Below are 16248 nucleotides of genomic sequence, written 5' to 3'. Positions count from 1 at the left end.
GCTGATCTCTCGGACACTTGAAGGCGACAGCTGGGCCTGGGTTGCTTGGCAGAGCCTGGGAATTCTCTGCTGTTGACATGCCCCGCTGGCGCTAGCTCTGGGGAGGGCATAGCAGTGAGGAGCGGGGCCTCGCCCTTCCGGGGCTCATCTCAGAGAGACGGCACCATTCTGGGTGATTAATTCACAGCCTTTGCCTGATCAGCAGTTGATGTACAGATTGCTGACTTGAGCATATATGTTTTTGGATCCCGTTCTGTTCCTCCTACAGGACGGTACCCGGTTCCTGAGCATCGGGGGACTACATTCAGAGCTGGTGGCAGTCAGCTGCAAAGGAGAGCTGTACCAGTGGAAGTGGGCTGAACCAGAACCCTACAGGAACTCTCAGGTAAGGCCAAGAAAATGTGCCTATAGAGTTCATAATGTTCATGGATAAAAATTCACGCTAATTTGGCTGTTAATTTTATTCCTTCACTGCTCCCCAGAATCCTTCACTTCACCACCCCCGTACTTCCTTCCTGGGCCTGACTAATGAGAAGATCACCTTCCTGGCAGCCAATAGCATCAGAGCTACAGTAGCCACAGAGTCCAACAAGGTCCAGTGAAGAAATTCATTCTGGAGGCTAAATGAAAGTAGCTAGTCAGTTTGATTCAGCACTCCTGCCCCGTGACCAGATCTACTTGTGTATTTAATATTCATTTTGCCCAGATGTGTTTGAAGAGAAGCTCTGCTTCAGATTTCCAAGCTTCAAGGCTGTTCTGTCATTGACCTGTAGGTGGCGACCTGGTTGGACGACACACTGAGCACAGTGGGCTTGAAGCTGGAGCACAGCGCGCAGGCCTTCGCAGAGCTGCAGGGCGAGCGCATCCTGTCGCTGCATTGCTGCGCTCTGTACACCTGTGTCCAGCTAGAGCACAGCCTCTTCTGGTGGTGAGCGAGCGAGCGGCTCAGCGTCTCTCCATGGCGACAGTTGTCATGGGCACTGTCTCCAGGGCCTTTCGTGGCTGCAGCAGCTGAACCGCTGCTAAAATGCGACAAAGTTTCTGAATCGCGCCCGTCGTCTTTCAGGGGCGTGGTGCCATTTAGCCAGCGGAAGAAGATGCTGGAGAAGGCCAGAACCAAGAACAAAAAGCCCAAGTTGGGTGCCGGCATGTCGTCTGTTCCAAACATTGCTGTGGGGACCCAGGTACCTGCTGTCGTACTGAGCGCGGCTCTCCTGTTCAGCGCATCGGAGGACACCAGCGATCTCAGTCTGTCTGGTTTCTCAGGTGTGCCTGAGGAACAACCCTCTGTACCACGCCGGAACCGTGGCCTTCTCCGTCAGCAGCGGCGTCCCCAAAGTGGGCGTCCTCCTCGAGTCCGTGTGGAACATGAATGACAGCTGCCGGTTCCAGCTTCGTTCCCCGGAGAGCCTTAGGAACATGGAGAAGAGCAGCAAGACCCAGGAGGCTAAGTGAGACTGGGAGGGGGAGGGGGGCGGGGCGGGGGTGTTTTCAGAGCAGCGTCGTGTCTGTTAACTCGGGCCTGGGGTAGCTCCGTCTCAGGGACCTTCCCAAGCTCACCCACCTTTCTGCTGGCAGGGCGGAGAGCAAACTGGACTTGCTGAAGACTGAGATGGGACCCCCCCCATCTCCGGCCTCCACGTGTAGTGACACGTCGTCCATCGCAAGCAGCGCCTCGCTTCCCTACAGTACGTCAGCGGTGGATCACGCTCTCTGTGGGCTTCAGCAGTTACCGTTTTGGTTAGCGGCCTGCTCCTGGCGTCAGAGTAATGCTAGTAACAGGAATCAGTGGGATCATGGCAGGCCTTGCCTGATGGATGCCTGAGAGTGAGTGTGTGTGTGTGTGTGTGTGTGGCCCCGTGTGCTGAGAGCCGCGTTGCAGTACGTCTGAAAGTAACCTTACAGCTGTGTGCTGTGCCGCAGAGCGACGGCGCACGACACCTGCCCCCAAAGAGGAGGAAAAACTAAACGAAGAGCAGTGGCCTCTTTGTGAAGTGGTCTTTGTGGAAGATGTTAAAAACGTTCCAGTGGGAAAGGTGGGTACAGCAGCACCGCTGAGCAGGCTTGCTTGCGGGGGAAGATGGACTCTTCATTCATTCGTCATTGTAAAATTTCAAGCCCGTTTTATTTTCCTTTTTTGATTGTACAGCAGTTTGTGCAGCCATTTTGGAGGTACAACAGAATAGATGATGGCCTTGTGTCAGGAAATTCAACTCTGTGTAGGCTGTTTGAATCTGAAGGCTTATGTCTTAAGATGATTACATGTTTTTGTACTTATTTAAAACTTTTTTTTTTTTTAAACCAATTATATAAGATCTATTTATTCATGTGTGGGTGAATAATAGCTGTAATCATAGAAATGTGAACTTATGTAAATGTTTAAGCAGAATGTATAGTTGATACTGCCCAAGTGCTGGAAAATCCAGTATTGTGGACTTGAGCTGTCCTTAAGGCTGATGTTTTCCTTCAGAGTTGATTTAAGTTTCCTAATTATGTGACAGATCATCGGTTTGTCCTGGGTTCATGCTCAGTGTCCACCATATTGTTTGCTTTTGGACCTCAGTAATGTAATGTATTTATATTAGCTATTGCAAACACCTGTAGAATAGGCTGTCAATTTGTATAATTAATACAGGTTATTTTCAGCTAAAATCTAATGTATTGTTGATGGAAATGTGCCCTGTTTCTCTTGTCTGACCTGTGCTGTGTGTGTGTGTGATGTGCGTTTTTGATGATACAACATTTGCACCAGTTCTCTCTTTTGAACTCAAGGTGCTAAAAGTCGATGGTGCGTATGTTGCTGTGAAATTTCCAGGGACGTCGAGCAGTGTGGGCAGCCAGAGCGCAGCTCCCCCTGACTCTGATCCGTCCTCACTGCTGCAGGACTGTAGGCTCCTCAGAATTGATGAGCTTCAGGTACCGGCTGCGATGGGGGGACCCGCACACGCCTCACATTGGCTAAACGCAGCCTAAGGAGGTTCTCTGTTCCCGTGCGCTTCTGTCAGACAGGTTTCAGTAACTGGAGGAGATGTTTCCGCACAGTGAGAGTCACTGTAAGATTAGGCACTTTCCACATGTGTCGTATTCTGATCACCTTATAGTTGTGTTATAGATGTGACTCTCAGACCCATTCGGTTTTTCATTTAGGTTCCAAAAATAAATTCTTAGAGTTCTGCGTGTTCGGTTAGGATGTTGAATCCGGCCTGACTGAGGCACCTTTCTGCCGCTAATGTCAGCATTTGTTCTCTGTGTGTTCCCACAGATTGTAAAAACTGGTGGAACTGCAAAAGTTCCCGATTGCTTCCAACGCACACCTAAAAAACTTAGTATCCCAGAAAAAGCTGAAATCCTGGCTGTAAACGCGGACTCCAAAGGTACAGTGCAGCAGGTGTTCCGCAGCCTGCGTCCGGCCCAGCGAGTCTCTGTCGGCGTGGGAAACTGAACCTGTGTTTCTCGCCCCCCCCCCCAGGGGTTCACGCCGTGCTGAAGACGGGCAGCTGCGTGCGTTACTGTGTCTTTGATCTGGCCACAGGCAAGGCCGAGCAAGAGCACAGCTTCCCCACCAGCAGCGTAGCCTTCCTGGGCCAGAATGAGCGTAACGTGGCCATCTTCACCGCAGGCCAGGTGAGCGTTGCCAGCAATGCATTATGGGTAGGAACGCAGTACTATGTCCTGCCTCTGATGGGTTGAACTCACTTCCTGTTTACTTTGAGCAATTAAATGGCACATTGTAAATCATGGCCTCTGTGCTTTGAAATCATTTGTCATGAAGTGACACCCGTAGAATCCGCTTATCTGTCGGATGTTCGTTCTTGATGACTGTGGCTCGTCTTCCAGGAGTCACCCATTGTCCTGCGGGACGGTAATGGAACAATCTACCCCATGGCAAAGGACTGTACAGGGGGCATACGAGACCCTGATTGGTTGGATTTGCCACCAATCGGTAGTTTGGCCATGGGGGTACATTCCTTATCTAACCTCCCTGCCAACTGCACGGTCAAGAAGAAGGCCGCCGTCATCGTCATGGTTGTTGAGGTAACTTCCTTCGGCCTGGTCTAGTGTTTCTCAGCCCGGACCTCGGGGTCCCCCAGACAGTGCATGTGGTTCTGGGAGTATAAATGTGGACTGTGGTGGGGAACTGGGAGGGAGCAAATTCATGGGTTCCTAGAATTGCATTGATTTGGCTCAATGAATCTGCCAAAAAAACTGATTGATTTTGCTGAGCTTGCAGTTTACCGCAGCCCTGTATGTCCCTGACCGCTCGCACGTCTGTTTGCAGAGGCAGGCGATAATGCAGCACATCCTCCGCTGTGACTATGAGGCGTGTCGGCAGTACCTCTGCACCCTAGAGCAAGACCCCCACGCTCTGGCCGCCCTTTTGGGCCACCGCTGTGACGGGAACCGCAACGTGCTGCACGCCTGCGTGTCTGCCTGCTTTCCCGTCAGCAACAAGGAGACCAAGGAGGAGGAAGGTGTGCTGGGGTCAGCGGTCACTGTCCCATGCGGAGCCAGGACTGGGAGACGGAACAGAGACTGTAAGGCTTCAAGGTGGAGTGTGATGCCTGTCCCGTGCATTTCAGAAGCAGAGCGGTCAGAGCGGAACACGTACGCGGAGCGGCTGTCCGCCGTTGAGGCTATTGCGAACGCCATTTCCGTGGTGTCCAGCAACAGCTCTGGAAACAGGCCGGGCTCGTCGGGCACCAGAGGGTGAGTAGCACCGGCAGCTGGTGGCCAACATGCTGCTGTTCTGTGAGCTAGTCTGGAAACCGTTTATATTTTGCTCTGCATGCGCGTTTGCTGTCGTTAGCCTCCGGCTGCGGGAGATGATGAGGCGTTCCCTCCGGGCCACCGGCCTGAGCCGTCACGAATCGGGCCCATCCTCCAGTGATCACCAGGACCCCACTTCCCCACCTATCGCGCCGCCGAGCTGGGTGCCAGACCCGCCACCCATGGACCCAGGTTTGGCCTGCTTCTGTCACTGAGGCAGCTGATTTACTTTGTGATTTAATGGTCTCAGTGATCTCAGCCTGGTCTTTTTTCCTCTAGACGGTGATATCGACTTCATCCTGGCCCCCGCGGTGGGCTCGCTCACTGCCGCTTCGGCCGGCCCGGGGCCGGGGCCCAGCACCTCCACCGTACCAGGTGGGTATAGGTTCAGTAACCCCCTCAGTTATGCTTTCCTGTTACATATTGTAAGTTTTAAGGTGAGCTGTAAAATTGAGGTTTTTCCTACCAAACAGGCCCATCTGAGCCCACGGTGCTCGAGACGAGAGACCGCAAGGCCAACGCCCACCTGATCCTCAAGATGATGTGTGACAGTGCCGTGCTCCGCCCGTACATCCGGGAGCTGCTCTCCGCCAAGTACGCCATTTTCTGTTCAGGAATCTTCCTGCGGGAGTTACTGTTTCGTTTTAGGGGTTTCTGCCACACCCTTCCCCGATGATGATGTGATAAATGCGTGTTCTTCATAAATGTTTATATCTAATAATTTATAACTGGATTAAATGTACATTCATAAGCAGGCTCTGCTGTTCGTCTTTACTGTTAACTACAAAAACATTATGTATTTTTTGTTTTGCTGTAAAGTAAATAGCTCCTTCATCCAGTGCAATTTAAATTCACATTTTCACACTTTAATAAGCTGTGGTCGTCTTCTCTGTGGGATTTCTGTTTAAACACTGTCTGCACTTGTATCTGAATCTGTAACCTCCTGCTCACTCATGCCAGTCCTTAACCACCTCGCCATCTGCTGCCCTAACGAGGACGCTGCCTTGGCTATACAGTCAGCAGTCTGTTTCTCCTGGCTTAACAGGGATGCCCGTGGGATGACCCCGTTCATGGTGGCGGTCAGTGGGAGAGCGTACCCGGCAGCCATCACCATACTGGAGGCGGCTCAGAAGATAGCCAAAGGTGGGCCCCCTTCTAAACGAGTAAATGGAAGGCCTGTCTCTTCAGGTTTGTTGCGTGAACTGGGAGGGAGCAAAAACGTGGACCGGCTACGAGTCCCCGAGGACTGGATTGGGAAACGCTGCTTTAGCAGGCTGGGGAGCTACCGGTCCAAGCCAAAGCGCTCCTCCAGCGGTACCGTTGTCTTTAGACAGGACCTGTTATACATTATCAGTTCCTCTACTGACCTGCAGGGGACCCTGGAATCGGCGAGGAGGACGCTGACGCTGTGTTCATGGAAATGATCTGCCCCCCTGGGACCAACCCGGACGACTCTCCGCTCTACGTGCTCTGCTGCAATGACACCTGCAGCTTCACCTGGACCGGGGCAGAGCACATCAACCAGGTGGGTGGCCGGGACGCCCCTAGTTCGGGTGACGGGACTGGAGCCTCCCTGCCGGACGCCGGCTCACCAGGCCGTCCTTCCTGTGGTTTTCAGGACATCTTCGAATGCCGGACCTGCGGCTTGCTGGAGTCCCTCTGCTGCTGCACGGAGTGTGCCAGGGTCTGCCACAAGGGGCACGACTGCAAGTAAGCCAGTGGCAGCCAGCTGCACCATAGCACGCTGGGTTTAATCTGGATACGTTCGACCCTCTAACAGTTGTCAGACTGGTTTATAAGTAAAAATAATTTCCAAGGTGATGTATTTAGCCTTTCATAATGTTAGCGAACACCAGACTTTCAGTTTGGATTTTGGTTCTTAGTTGTTCTTCAATTCCCCATGTTTGCAGGCTCAAGAGAACGTCCCCCACTGCCTACTGCGACTGCTGGGAGAAGTGCAAATGCAGAACCCTGATCTCCGGGCAGAAGGCCACTCGCCTAGACCTGCTCTACCGGCTGCTCACAGCCACCAAACTGGTCACCATGCCCAACAGCAGGTTAGCGCTCGGGCTCAGGCCGGCGTGTGCTGAGCTCTCAGCATCACTGTCCTCATATAACCATTTCAGCTCTTTGTTTCTTCTCCGTCCATTGGAGTTGGTGCCCTTTAACACTACAGCCTGCTAGGGAATATTTTAGGGAGGAGAAACCCTTCATCAGAGCTACGTGGGCTGATGCACTGCACTTCCCCTGTCTTGTCACAGGGGGGAGCACATCCTGCTATTTTTGGTCCAGACGGTGGCTAGGCAGAGCGTGGAGCACTGCCAGTACCGGCCTCCGCGGATCCGTGAAGACAGGAATCGCAAGACCGCCAGTGCCGAAGGTGTGTGTTCGAAGCTATTCTGAAGTCAGACTTTCTTCAAACCCTGTCACTGTTTAAACACTGATGTAATGCAGACTCACAATAGAGAAACGTCATAGTGACGCCCCATCTCCGCAGATTCGGACATGCCGGACCATGACCTGGAGCCCCCGCGATTTGCCCAGCTGGCCCTGGAGCGCGTCCTGCAGGACTGGAATGCTCTCCGATCCATGGTCCTGTTCGGCTCCCAGGACAACAAGGACCCGTGAGTTACTGGTCGTCTCGTGGCCCTCAGATGGGCTTGGAGTTAGAGCTTAAATTTACAACAAGAGTACAACTGGCCATGTTTTATGCATTACGGAGCTGTTTAGTCTTGCTCCGTCTCCTGTTGTGAATGATGATCGAGGGCTAGTTACCGATAAATCTCAGATGTGTATTCTCAAAGGAAATGACAGTAGGATCCTCACGTAGCATCCCTTACCTGTCCCTGTCCCTGTCCCAGGCTCAGCGCCAGCAGCCTCATCGGCCACCTCCTCCCCGAGGAGCAGGTCCACCTCCGGCAGCAAAGTGGAGCCATTCGGCTGGACTGCTTCACCCACTGCCTCATTGTCAAGTGCGCACCTGACATCACGGTAAGCTCGGCCGGCGCCTCTGTCCGCCGCCGGTGTGGCGATTTGGCGATGAAGCCCTTTAAGGTTAGAGGTTAGCCAAACAGAATTGCGCTGATATATGCTATTACATCATGCCTACTTTATGCTCTCTAGTTCATCGATACCCTTTTGGGCACACTGGTGAAGGAGCTGCAGAACCGGTACACGGTGGGCCGCTGGGAGCAGGCTGTCACTGTCACCACCAGATTCCTGCGCTCCGTGGCCCGAGTCTTCGTCATCCTCAGCGTGGAAATGGCCTCGTCCAAGAAAAAGAAGTACGTCTCTGCTAGTTTGCATTCAGATGTCCTGTAGCAGCCTCACTTCCATTCATAGAAAGTAGTATCTTGGAGAACAGCGGACCCCTTTTCTAGGATTATGAACCCATCTGCTTGTCTGATCCCAGCCCACTTCCCATAATAAGCAGATTGCTCCATGATGTAGACGGCTGTGCGTTCCGATTGGATAATCCTTGTCTGATATGTGTCACCACAGCAACTTCGTCCCCCAGCCCATTGGCAAGTGCCGGCGCGTCTTCCAGGCCCTGCTGCCCTATGCCGTGGAGGAGCTGTGCAACGTGGCCGAGTCGCTGATCGCGCCGGTGCGGATGGGCGTGGCCCGGCCCACCGCGCCCTTCAGCCTGGCCAGCACCAGCATCGACGCCGTGCAGGGCAGCGAGGACCTCTTCTGTGTGGAGCCACTGCCACCGCGGCCCTCGGCGGAACAGCCCAGCGGGTGAGGCGGGCGGGGGGTGCAGTGCCTGGCCGCACATGGGTGTTGTAACCCCCGTGTGGCACCTGACTATCGCAGGCCGAGCTTGTGCGTCCTACAGAGATCGAAATTTAACAACATGGTCCAGTTTGGCCCTGCTCTCCTACTACCAGGGCTAAATACACTGTAAAATAATCATTCACTGCCCTCATGTGGTCTTGTGTCCGTTAAAATAGACTAGCCTTGTGCTGTCGATTGAGCCTGGTATCCAGACTCGGGTGGAGTTTTTGACTGCGGCGCTTGTGGTAACCTTGGCGACTTTGTGCGTTCTAGCTCGAGTCAAGCTGCATCCTCGTATGTCGCACGGAACCCGCAGCCCCGGCGGAGCAACCAGCCGCAGCCGGCACGTGGGAGAGACGAGGAGACGGAGGACATTGTGTCTGCGGACGTGGAGGAGGTGTGTGGGCCAAACTCAGCCACGTTTCACTTTAGAGTGTGGTGATTTCCTGGTGCCTGGGAGTCGGCACTTCAGCTCTGCCTTTTCCTTAGGTGGAGGTGGTTGAGGGTGTGGCTGGGGAGGAGGATCACCATGACGACCAGGAAGAGCAGGGAGAGGAGAATGTGGAGGCGGAGGGGCAGCATGACGAGCATGACGAGGACGGTAAGGGCCCAAGGTTCTGTGGGAGGCTGCCGGTCTCCGTGGCGATACCCCCTTCCCAATCCAGACAAAGGCTCCAACCCTCCTGTCCTGCTTCCGCAGGCAGCGACATGGAGCTGGACTTATTAGCAGCTGCAGAGACCGAGAGCGACAGCGAGAGTAACCACAGCAACCAGGACAACGCCAGTGGACGGAGGAGCGTGGTCACTGCTGCCACTGCAGGCTCCGAAGCCGGTACCTGGACTTCAAATGCACTGGAATATTTTGTGGTCTTTGCTTTGAATGCAGAGGCTTACGCTGTCGACTTTGTCACACAGCCATCGCAATGTTTTATTTATTTATTTTTTAAACCGCCACCCAAAGGTGCCAGCAGTGTCCCAGCGTTCTTCTCTGAGGATGACTCTCAGTCCAACGACTCGAGCGACTCTGACAGCAGCAGCAGCCAGAGTGACGACGTGGAGCAGGAGACCTTCCTGGTGGACGAGCCGCTGGAGAGGACGACGGGCGCGGCGGGCGCCAACGGGGCGGCCCAGGCTCCGCGCTCCATGCAGTGGGCAGTGCGAGGCAGCCCCGGCCAGCGCACTCCTGTCAGCACCCCCTCCAGCTCCTCCACCCCTGCCGGTCCGTGACAAATCCTTTCTCATCCTATTTCCATCCCATATGCCTGCTTTAACGACTTCCAGCTGTATATTGGATGCAGAACAATAGTTATGCGGAGACTGCACGTCTGCGTGTCCTTGCAGGGACTTCCACAGGCCTGATCTACATCGACCCGTCCAGCCTCCGCCGCAGTGGCACCATCAGCACCAGCGCCACCGCCGCCACGGAGGCCAGCAGCTACCTGACGTCAGCCAGCAGCCTGGCGCGCGCCTACAGCATCGTCATCCGCCAGGTGTCGGACCTCATGGGCATCATTCCCAAGCACAACCACCTGGTGTACAGCCAATACCCGGCTGCCGTGAAGCTCACCTACCAGGACGCGGTGAAGCTGCAGGTGAGCCCCAGCTTCCGGGAGGCTCTTAGGAGGGGTCCATCCATCTGGCACAGCGGGTTAGCATTCTGTACCCGTGATCAGAAGGTTGCCGGTTCGAATCCCAGGGCTTCCAAACTGGTGTCACTGTTGGGCTCTGGGCAAGGCCCATGGCCCTTAACTCTTGATTGCCCCAAGGGCACCGTATTGATGGCTGACCCTGTGCTCTGACCCCAAACTTCACTCACCTGCGAAAAGCAGCCCATACTGTACCTGTACTCAAACCTGTACAAACGGGAAATAAAGCATCACTCCATTTTCCATTTCATTTCAAGACTGACCTTTATGGGAAATGTCTTTCTGTGTGTTTTGCTGTTGGTAGCGTGCGCATGGCTTCACTCGGCCTTGTTCTACGTTTCAGAACTATGTGGAGGAGAAGCTGTTTCCCACCTGGACCTGGATGGTGTCCATCATGGATTCCACAGAGGTGCAGCTGCGCTACGGCTCCGCTTTGGCCTCGGCGGGCGACCCGAGCCACCTCAGCCACCCGCTGCAAGCCGCACAGAACACGGGCCGCCGGGAGCGCGCGACCAGCCGCGAGGAGGCCAGCTTACGGACCCTGGAGGGCCGCAGGTCACTTGACGTCATGTTGCTTAGTAGGGCTGCTCATTAGTGTAGTGCCTCGCTTATTTGCGTTACTTATCTTCAGGTTAAATGCTTCTTACAGGGACAGGAGCAATCCCCTCTTGATGGAGTATTTCGTTTGTGGGTCTTTCATGATAATTAATTGTGCTCTCTGTACACTGAGATGAGCTAATAAATGATTAGAGTTCTGCAGTAATCCTGGGTAGCAGTGTGATGCTGGTATTACCCAGGCCAGTCCTTGACGAAGCTCCCCTGGGTCTGTTTACAGGCGCGCTTCTATGCTGCTCGCGGCCCGCCACGGCGCTGCATCTGCACGCAGCGACTTCCTCAACTACGCCCTGTCCCTGATGCGGGCCCACGGAGACGAGCACGCCGACGTGCTGCCGGTTCTCGACGTATGCTCGCTGAAGCACGTGGCCTACGTTTTCCAGGCCCTCATCTACTGGATCAAGGCCATGAAGCAGCAGACCACGCTGGACACCCCACAGGTGGACCGAAAGCGGTAAGGCGCCCTCCCCTTTCCCACTGCTGAGCAGATGTGTAAAATGTGTACGGTGCGTGTTTGGTAAAGAAACGAACATCTCATGCCTCCTACACCTCTGCTTTGGCTAGCGGTTGTGCGTTTCACGTTGTCATTTGGGTGTTGTTTGGGTGTGCATGACCAGGATTCACTTCCCTATTCTAAAATCTCTTCTGTCACCTGTACATAACTTTCCTAAATCTTTATTTTCATCAGGAGTTTGTTTTTGTAATGTAAGAGAATTTCCCCACGGGGATTAATAAAGTAATTCTGATCCTGATTCTATTGCTTCCCTTGACCTCCTAGAACCCGGGAAATACTCGAACTGGGTTTAGACAATGAGGACTCCGAGCAGGAAAACGACGAGGACACCAATCAGAGTGAGTGGGCGGGTCGCTTTGAATCCCGTGTCACTTCGAGTTGTAGAAGTTTGTCCTGCCCCCATTGGGCTGGTTTGACAAACCTCTTAATTCCGTTTCTCGTCCTGAAGGACAACAGCAGGAATGAGAGGCAGTGAAAAACAGTTTAGTACAGATATAAGAATGGCATCCTTGCAGTGAAGACCTAAAGATAAAAGTCAACTAGCATCCCTGCCTCATTCTTCCTAGCATAGGTATTAATGGCCAGAGTCATTAGGTAATTGAATAAGTGGCTGTGTAACAGTGAGTTAATTAAATACTGAGTGGTTACAGTGTACGCTGAGCAGCCAATCCATCACTGACACACTGTACCTCAGGCTCCACCCTCAACGACAAGGATGAGGAGTCTGTTCCGGCTGAAATGGGTCAGAACCACCCCTTCTTCCGCCGCTCGGACTCCATGACGTTCCTGGGCTGCATCCCCCCAAACCCCTTCGAGGTTTCTCTGGCAGAAGCCATTCCCCTAGCAGACAAGTCTCACCTGTTACAGGTTAGAATCCACAGGTTATTCTGGGCCACAGGCTACCCACCAATTTTACTCTCTAGGGCTGATCGTCAGGCTAAAGGCTGATCTATTCGTCAAGACTACGCCATGATCTACGCAAGTGGACTTCGTCACTGCTAGTATTTATACTTGTGAGCCAGTGCGTCTATGTCGCACAGCAATTACACTGGCAAAACGTGATACATAGTTTTGGATGTTGCCTTTGTCTTCCCACTGTGCGATATATTCAGTTATTGAATCACGCTAGTGAAACAGGGGGAAAAAAACAAACATTTAGCAAAGTATCCATTTATCGAGTCCTGGTTTTATCTGCGCTGCTCCAAACTACATGTAGACAAATTTGGAACAATGTTTAGCCGCTACTAGGTCACTTTTATGCATTTTCCCTTCTGAAGTTAGTGTCTGTACCATTCTTACTTTTTTTCAGTCCCGTAAACTATGAATAAACTTAATGGACCTAAGTGAAATGGGCGATGTCATCCTGAGTGTTTTGTAGACCTGTTTCTACGACACCTGGGGTGGATTATTTAATGCTAGACATAAATGGCGCTTCTGTTTCAATCAGCGATATAAGTACACCTGTGATGTACACTTTCCTCACTCCCATAAATAAACAAATGCTACCAAGTGGACCAATCAGAGTTCTTGCGGTCTGTGTTGCTGCGAGATGTAGTTACATTTCTAGGAAGGTGGACGTCAGGCTACAGATTAGGGTCCATGGCTACGCCGAACTCACGGCGTCGACTCGATGCCGAAGTATAGATCAGCCTTAAGAATGATAGTCAGTAACAGGATGTGTTTGTAAAACTGTTGTACTACTGGATCACTAAACAGCAGTGCTGGCTTTCTGCTGAAAGTAAAACTATAAGACCATTCTTTTGTCACATTCACATGTTTTGACCGTTGTTCCCCACAGCCAAATGCAAGGAAGGAAGATCTGTTTGGTCGTCCAAGCCAGGGACTGTGCTCCCCCTACAGCACAGGCAAAGGGCCCACTGAAGTCTCTCAGGAAAGAAACTGTCTTGAGGTAACCATCGATGTGAGCACATGCACGCGCTGAACTAAATGACATTAATGAAACTGTGTTTTATTTGCACATCTTATACAGGCTGGCAGGAACGTACAGTCGTTACTAGCTGAACGATTTCTCTCTTGCTCCTCCCACCACAGGTCCTTCCCACTAAGATGTCCTATTCTACAAACATGAAGAATGTGATGTCCATGCAGTCTCAGCAGAAGGTCATGGTGGCACGTGAAGCAGAGGTCCCTGAGCCCGGCCCCTCAGCCCATGACCTGGCTGCCCAACTGAAGAGCAGCCTGCTGGCCGAGATCGGCCTGACGGCCAGCGCGGGCCCACCGCTGCATTCCTTCAGGTAATGCGTCCATGAGTGTCTGTCATTATACATGTAACATGCATGCTGTGTAAATGTCTTATAAGTGGTGGTGTGCTCTGTTCATCAGGCCACGCTGCAGCTTCATGGGCATGGTGATCTCCCACGACATGCTGCTGGGCCGCTGGCGTCTCTCCCTTGAGCTCTTTGGGCGGGTCTTCATGGAAGATGTTGGGGCGGAGCCTGGATCGGTGGGTGTGGCTTGGTTTCAGTTAACACTTGTTGTCCTTGTTTTGTTTGATGTTACAGTCAACGTACTGAACTTGTAACCTCCAGAATATGATTCCTTTGAACCTGTTGGTTCAGGTTTTGTTTTGGTTTGGTCTGGTCAGTTGTGAGCTGCATGTTCTGCTGGTTTTAACTCTGCATAACATATTAAGGGCTGTACTGAAGCTGGTGTTGGGATGGGAATGGCATTCACCCCATAATCTGAGAATAAATGAGTTGCTGTCTGAATGATGAGTCAGATGCTTGCAGAACTTGTGATCCTACATGGAAAATGATTCCACACCCCTGCTTTGGAAAATGTCTTATCAGTCATGTGCAAGCATTTATGAGGAGGAAGTGAATGTTTCCTTTGTCTTCTGGTCTTTATAACTTTGGGCTGCATAACTGTTAGTTTTCCCATTCTAATTTCCTGATTTTGTGCCCAAATACTTTTGTAATGTAACAAGCTGATTGACTGTGGGCTTAAATGTTCCTACTATAGATCTTGACAGAGCTAGGGGGCTTTGAGGTGAAGGAGTCCAAGTTCAGGAGGGAAATGGAGAAGCTGCGGAACCAGCAGTCCCGTGACCTGACGCTGGAGGTGGAACGCGACCGCGACCAGTTGATCCAGCAGACCATGCGACAGCTGAACGCACATTTTGGTCGCCGCTGTGCTGCCACGCCCATGGCCGTGCACCGCGTCAAGGTCACCTTCAAGGACGAGCCCGGCGAGGGCAGCGGCGTGGCGCGGAGCTTCTACACGGCCGTGGCCCAGGCCGTTCTTTCCAACGAGAAGCTGCCCAGCCTGGACTGTCTGCAGAGTGCTGGCAAGGGCATGCAGGCCAGCAGTGCGTGAGCTTCTGTACCTTTACTGTGGGTGTGCGTGCATGGATGTGTACATGGCAGTGGTGCAGATGGTCAAGTTATCTATCAAATTTCACGACTTGACTTTTATTGGGCTTAAAAATTCTTAGAGAGGATGAGAGGTAGAGGATGAATGTATGCTTGCATTTCTGAGTCAGTAGCGTGTCTCAGTATAGATGTTTGTGTCTGTTGGATACTATACACCGTGCATTAACACTTCTTTTAATGTACATTTACACATTATTATAATGTATGTCTGTGGTTCTCAGATGTAGCCCTGTATAGCCTAACGAGTCAGCATCCCATGTGCAGGTCTGATGCAGCGCCTGAGGAACCGAGACCGGGAGAGGGAGAGGAGAAGTGGGGGGCTGAGAACCAGTTCGCGCCGAGACCGTGACAGGTGAGAACTCCCCCCCCCATGACAGTCACCAAAGTATAGGCCCAGATTCTACAGACCGTGCAGTCAAATCTCACCGAGCTGCTCTGTAACTGGCTGTCCCTCCGCCATCCTGTCTGTGTGCCAGAGATTCGAGGAGACAGCTGTCCATCGATACTCGGCCCTTCAGGCCCGCAGCTGAAGGAAACCCAAGCGAGGATGCAGACCCTCTGCCCGCTCACAGACAGGCGCTGGGAGAGAGGCTGTACCCGCGGGTGAATGCCATGCAGCCGGTATGTCCCTCCTGTCCTCCCCAAAACAGAACTTATAAAAAAAAAAAAAAACAACAAACTGTTTTTTAAACAGACCAAACAGAGGAGGGTAAGAAGTTCCGCCAGTCAGCTGAATTTATCCATAATATCACCTTAAAACGGGTATCTACTAAGAGCAGATCCCACCCAAAACAGCCTTAATGCAGTGAGATCTATAGGAATGTGCCTCTGGTATTGCAAATCCTGAAAAATAGGCTAATGACAGTAATCATTAAAATATCTTGCTGAGACTTGAAGGAAGCCTTGTCTTGCGTCATATAGGCATTTGCCAGCAAGATTACAGGGATGTTGCTGGAGTTGTCCCCAGCTCAGCTGCTGCTGCTCCTGGCCAGCGAGGACTCCCTCCGGGCCCGGGTGGAGGAGGCCATGGAGCTCATCATTGCACATGGAAGGTGCGGCCATGTTGGGCGTTTCCTGCCTTGCTTGACTGGTCATTCAGTAGTAGTGTAGTTATTAATTTTTCTTCTCCTTCAGGGAAAATGGTGCAGACAGCATATTAGACCTTGGTTTGTCAGATGCCTCAAAGACCCAGGTAGGGTTCCGGTTCATGCTCCTTAAAGCTTATGTCCAGGTTTGTGGACCCCCCCCCATTTTAACACTCTATCGTTCAGCAGCAGGAGAGTCGCAAACAGCACGGCTCGAGCCGCAGTGTGGTGGACATGGAGCTGGATGATGGGGACGACAGTGACGACAGCGCCCCCCTCTTCTACCAGCCCGGTCGGAGGGGTTTCTACTCCCCCCGACCCGGGAAGAACACAGAGGCACGGCTCAACTGCTTTCGCAACATCGGCAGGTGTGGACCAGCCCGTTTGTGCTCTGGTTTGTGCCAAGGTGGAAAAGAAGAAAATCGTTTCGAAATTTCATTTCTGTTCTTCCA

General features: G+C 52.5%; 1 protein-coding gene and 1 long non-coding RNA gene across 5 annotated transcripts in view; one reads left to right on the top strand and one right to left on the bottom strand.

The window, feature by feature from the left end:
- The window catches only part of LOC111843966 (E3 ubiquitin-protein ligase UBR5-like), a 29620-nt gene that overhangs the window by 11325 nt on the left and 2047 nt on the right, over positions 1–16248 (top strand). For 2 of the 4 annotated variants that reach the window (XM_023812049.2, XM_023812024.2), the window contains exons 10-52: positions 269–385; positions 483–593; positions 774–928; positions 1067–1184; positions 1267–1451; positions 1579–1688; positions 1924–2036; positions 2773–2916; positions 3263–3374; positions 3470–3624; positions 3838–4035; positions 4280–4472; positions 4581–4707; positions 4808–4959; positions 5047–5142; positions 5241–5361; positions 5813–5910; positions 6141–6292; positions 6386–6477; positions 6678–6824; positions 7029–7147; positions 7265–7391; positions 7629–7758; positions 7891–8051; positions 8269–8508; positions 8818–8941; positions 9034–9145; positions 9245–9376; positions 9506–9763; positions 9886–10136; positions 10534–10745; positions 11026–11259; positions 11584–11657; positions 12014–12186; positions 13118–13228; positions 13372–13574; positions 13663–13783; positions 14302–14647; positions 14976–15063; positions 15188–15332; positions 15633–15763; positions 15846–15903; positions 15986–16164. In XM_023812049.2, coding sequence (XP_023667817.1) covers positions 269–385; positions 483–593; positions 774–928; positions 1067–1184; positions 1267–1451; positions 1579–1688; positions 1924–2036; positions 2773–2916; positions 3263–3374; positions 3470–3624; positions 3838–4035; positions 4280–4472; positions 4581–4707; positions 4808–4959; positions 5047–5142; positions 5241–5361; positions 5813–5910; positions 6141–6292; positions 6386–6477; positions 6678–6824; positions 7029–7147; positions 7265–7391; positions 7629–7758; positions 7891–8051; positions 8269–8508; positions 8818–8941; positions 9034–9145; positions 9245–9376; positions 9506–9763; positions 9886–10136; positions 10534–10745; positions 11026–11259; positions 11584–11657; positions 12014–12186; positions 13118–13228; positions 13372–13574; positions 13663–13783; positions 14302–14647; positions 14976–15063; positions 15188–15332; positions 15633–15763; positions 15846–15903; positions 15986–16164 — 6425 coding nt within the window. Of the gene's footprint in view, positions 1–268; positions 386–482; positions 594–773; positions 929–1066; positions 1185–1266; positions 1452–1578; positions 1689–1923; positions 2037–2772; positions 2917–3262; positions 3375–3469; positions 3625–3837; positions 4036–4279; positions 4473–4580; positions 4708–4807; positions 4960–5046; positions 5143–5240; positions 5362–5812; positions 5911–6140; positions 6293–6385; positions 6478–6677; positions 6825–7028; positions 7148–7264; positions 7392–7628; positions 7759–7890; positions 8052–8268; positions 8509–8817; positions 8942–9033; positions 9146–9244; positions 9377–9505; positions 9764–9885; positions 10137–10533; positions 10746–11025; positions 11260–11583; positions 11658–12013; positions 12187–13117; positions 13229–13371; positions 13575–13662; positions 13784–14301; positions 14648–14975; positions 15064–15187; positions 15333–15632; positions 15764–15845; positions 15904–15982; positions 16165–16248 lie in introns of all 4 variants that reach the window. The other 2 variants (XM_023812031.2, XM_023812008.2) reach the window with 1 other exon arrangement.
- Positions 13268–16248, bottom strand: part of LOC140592714 (uncharacterized) — a 6533-nt gene continuing 3552 nt past the window's right edge. Inside the window, exon 2 of the long non-coding RNA XR_011993147.1 lies at positions 13268–15363. This is a non-coding gene — a long non-coding RNA (uncharacterized lncRNA). The remainder of the gene's footprint in view (positions 15364–16248) is intronic.

Source organism: Paramormyrops kingsleyae, chromosome 9 (genome assembly GCF_048594095.1).
Source record: "Paramormyrops kingsleyae isolate MSU_618 chromosome 9, PKINGS_0.4, whole genome shotgun sequence".
NCBI lineage: Eukaryota > Metazoa > Chordata > Actinopteri > Osteoglossiformes > Mormyridae > Paramormyrops > Paramormyrops kingsleyae.
Note: the sequence above shows the minus strand (reverse complement) of the source record. Positions and strands in the feature narration are given on the sequence as shown.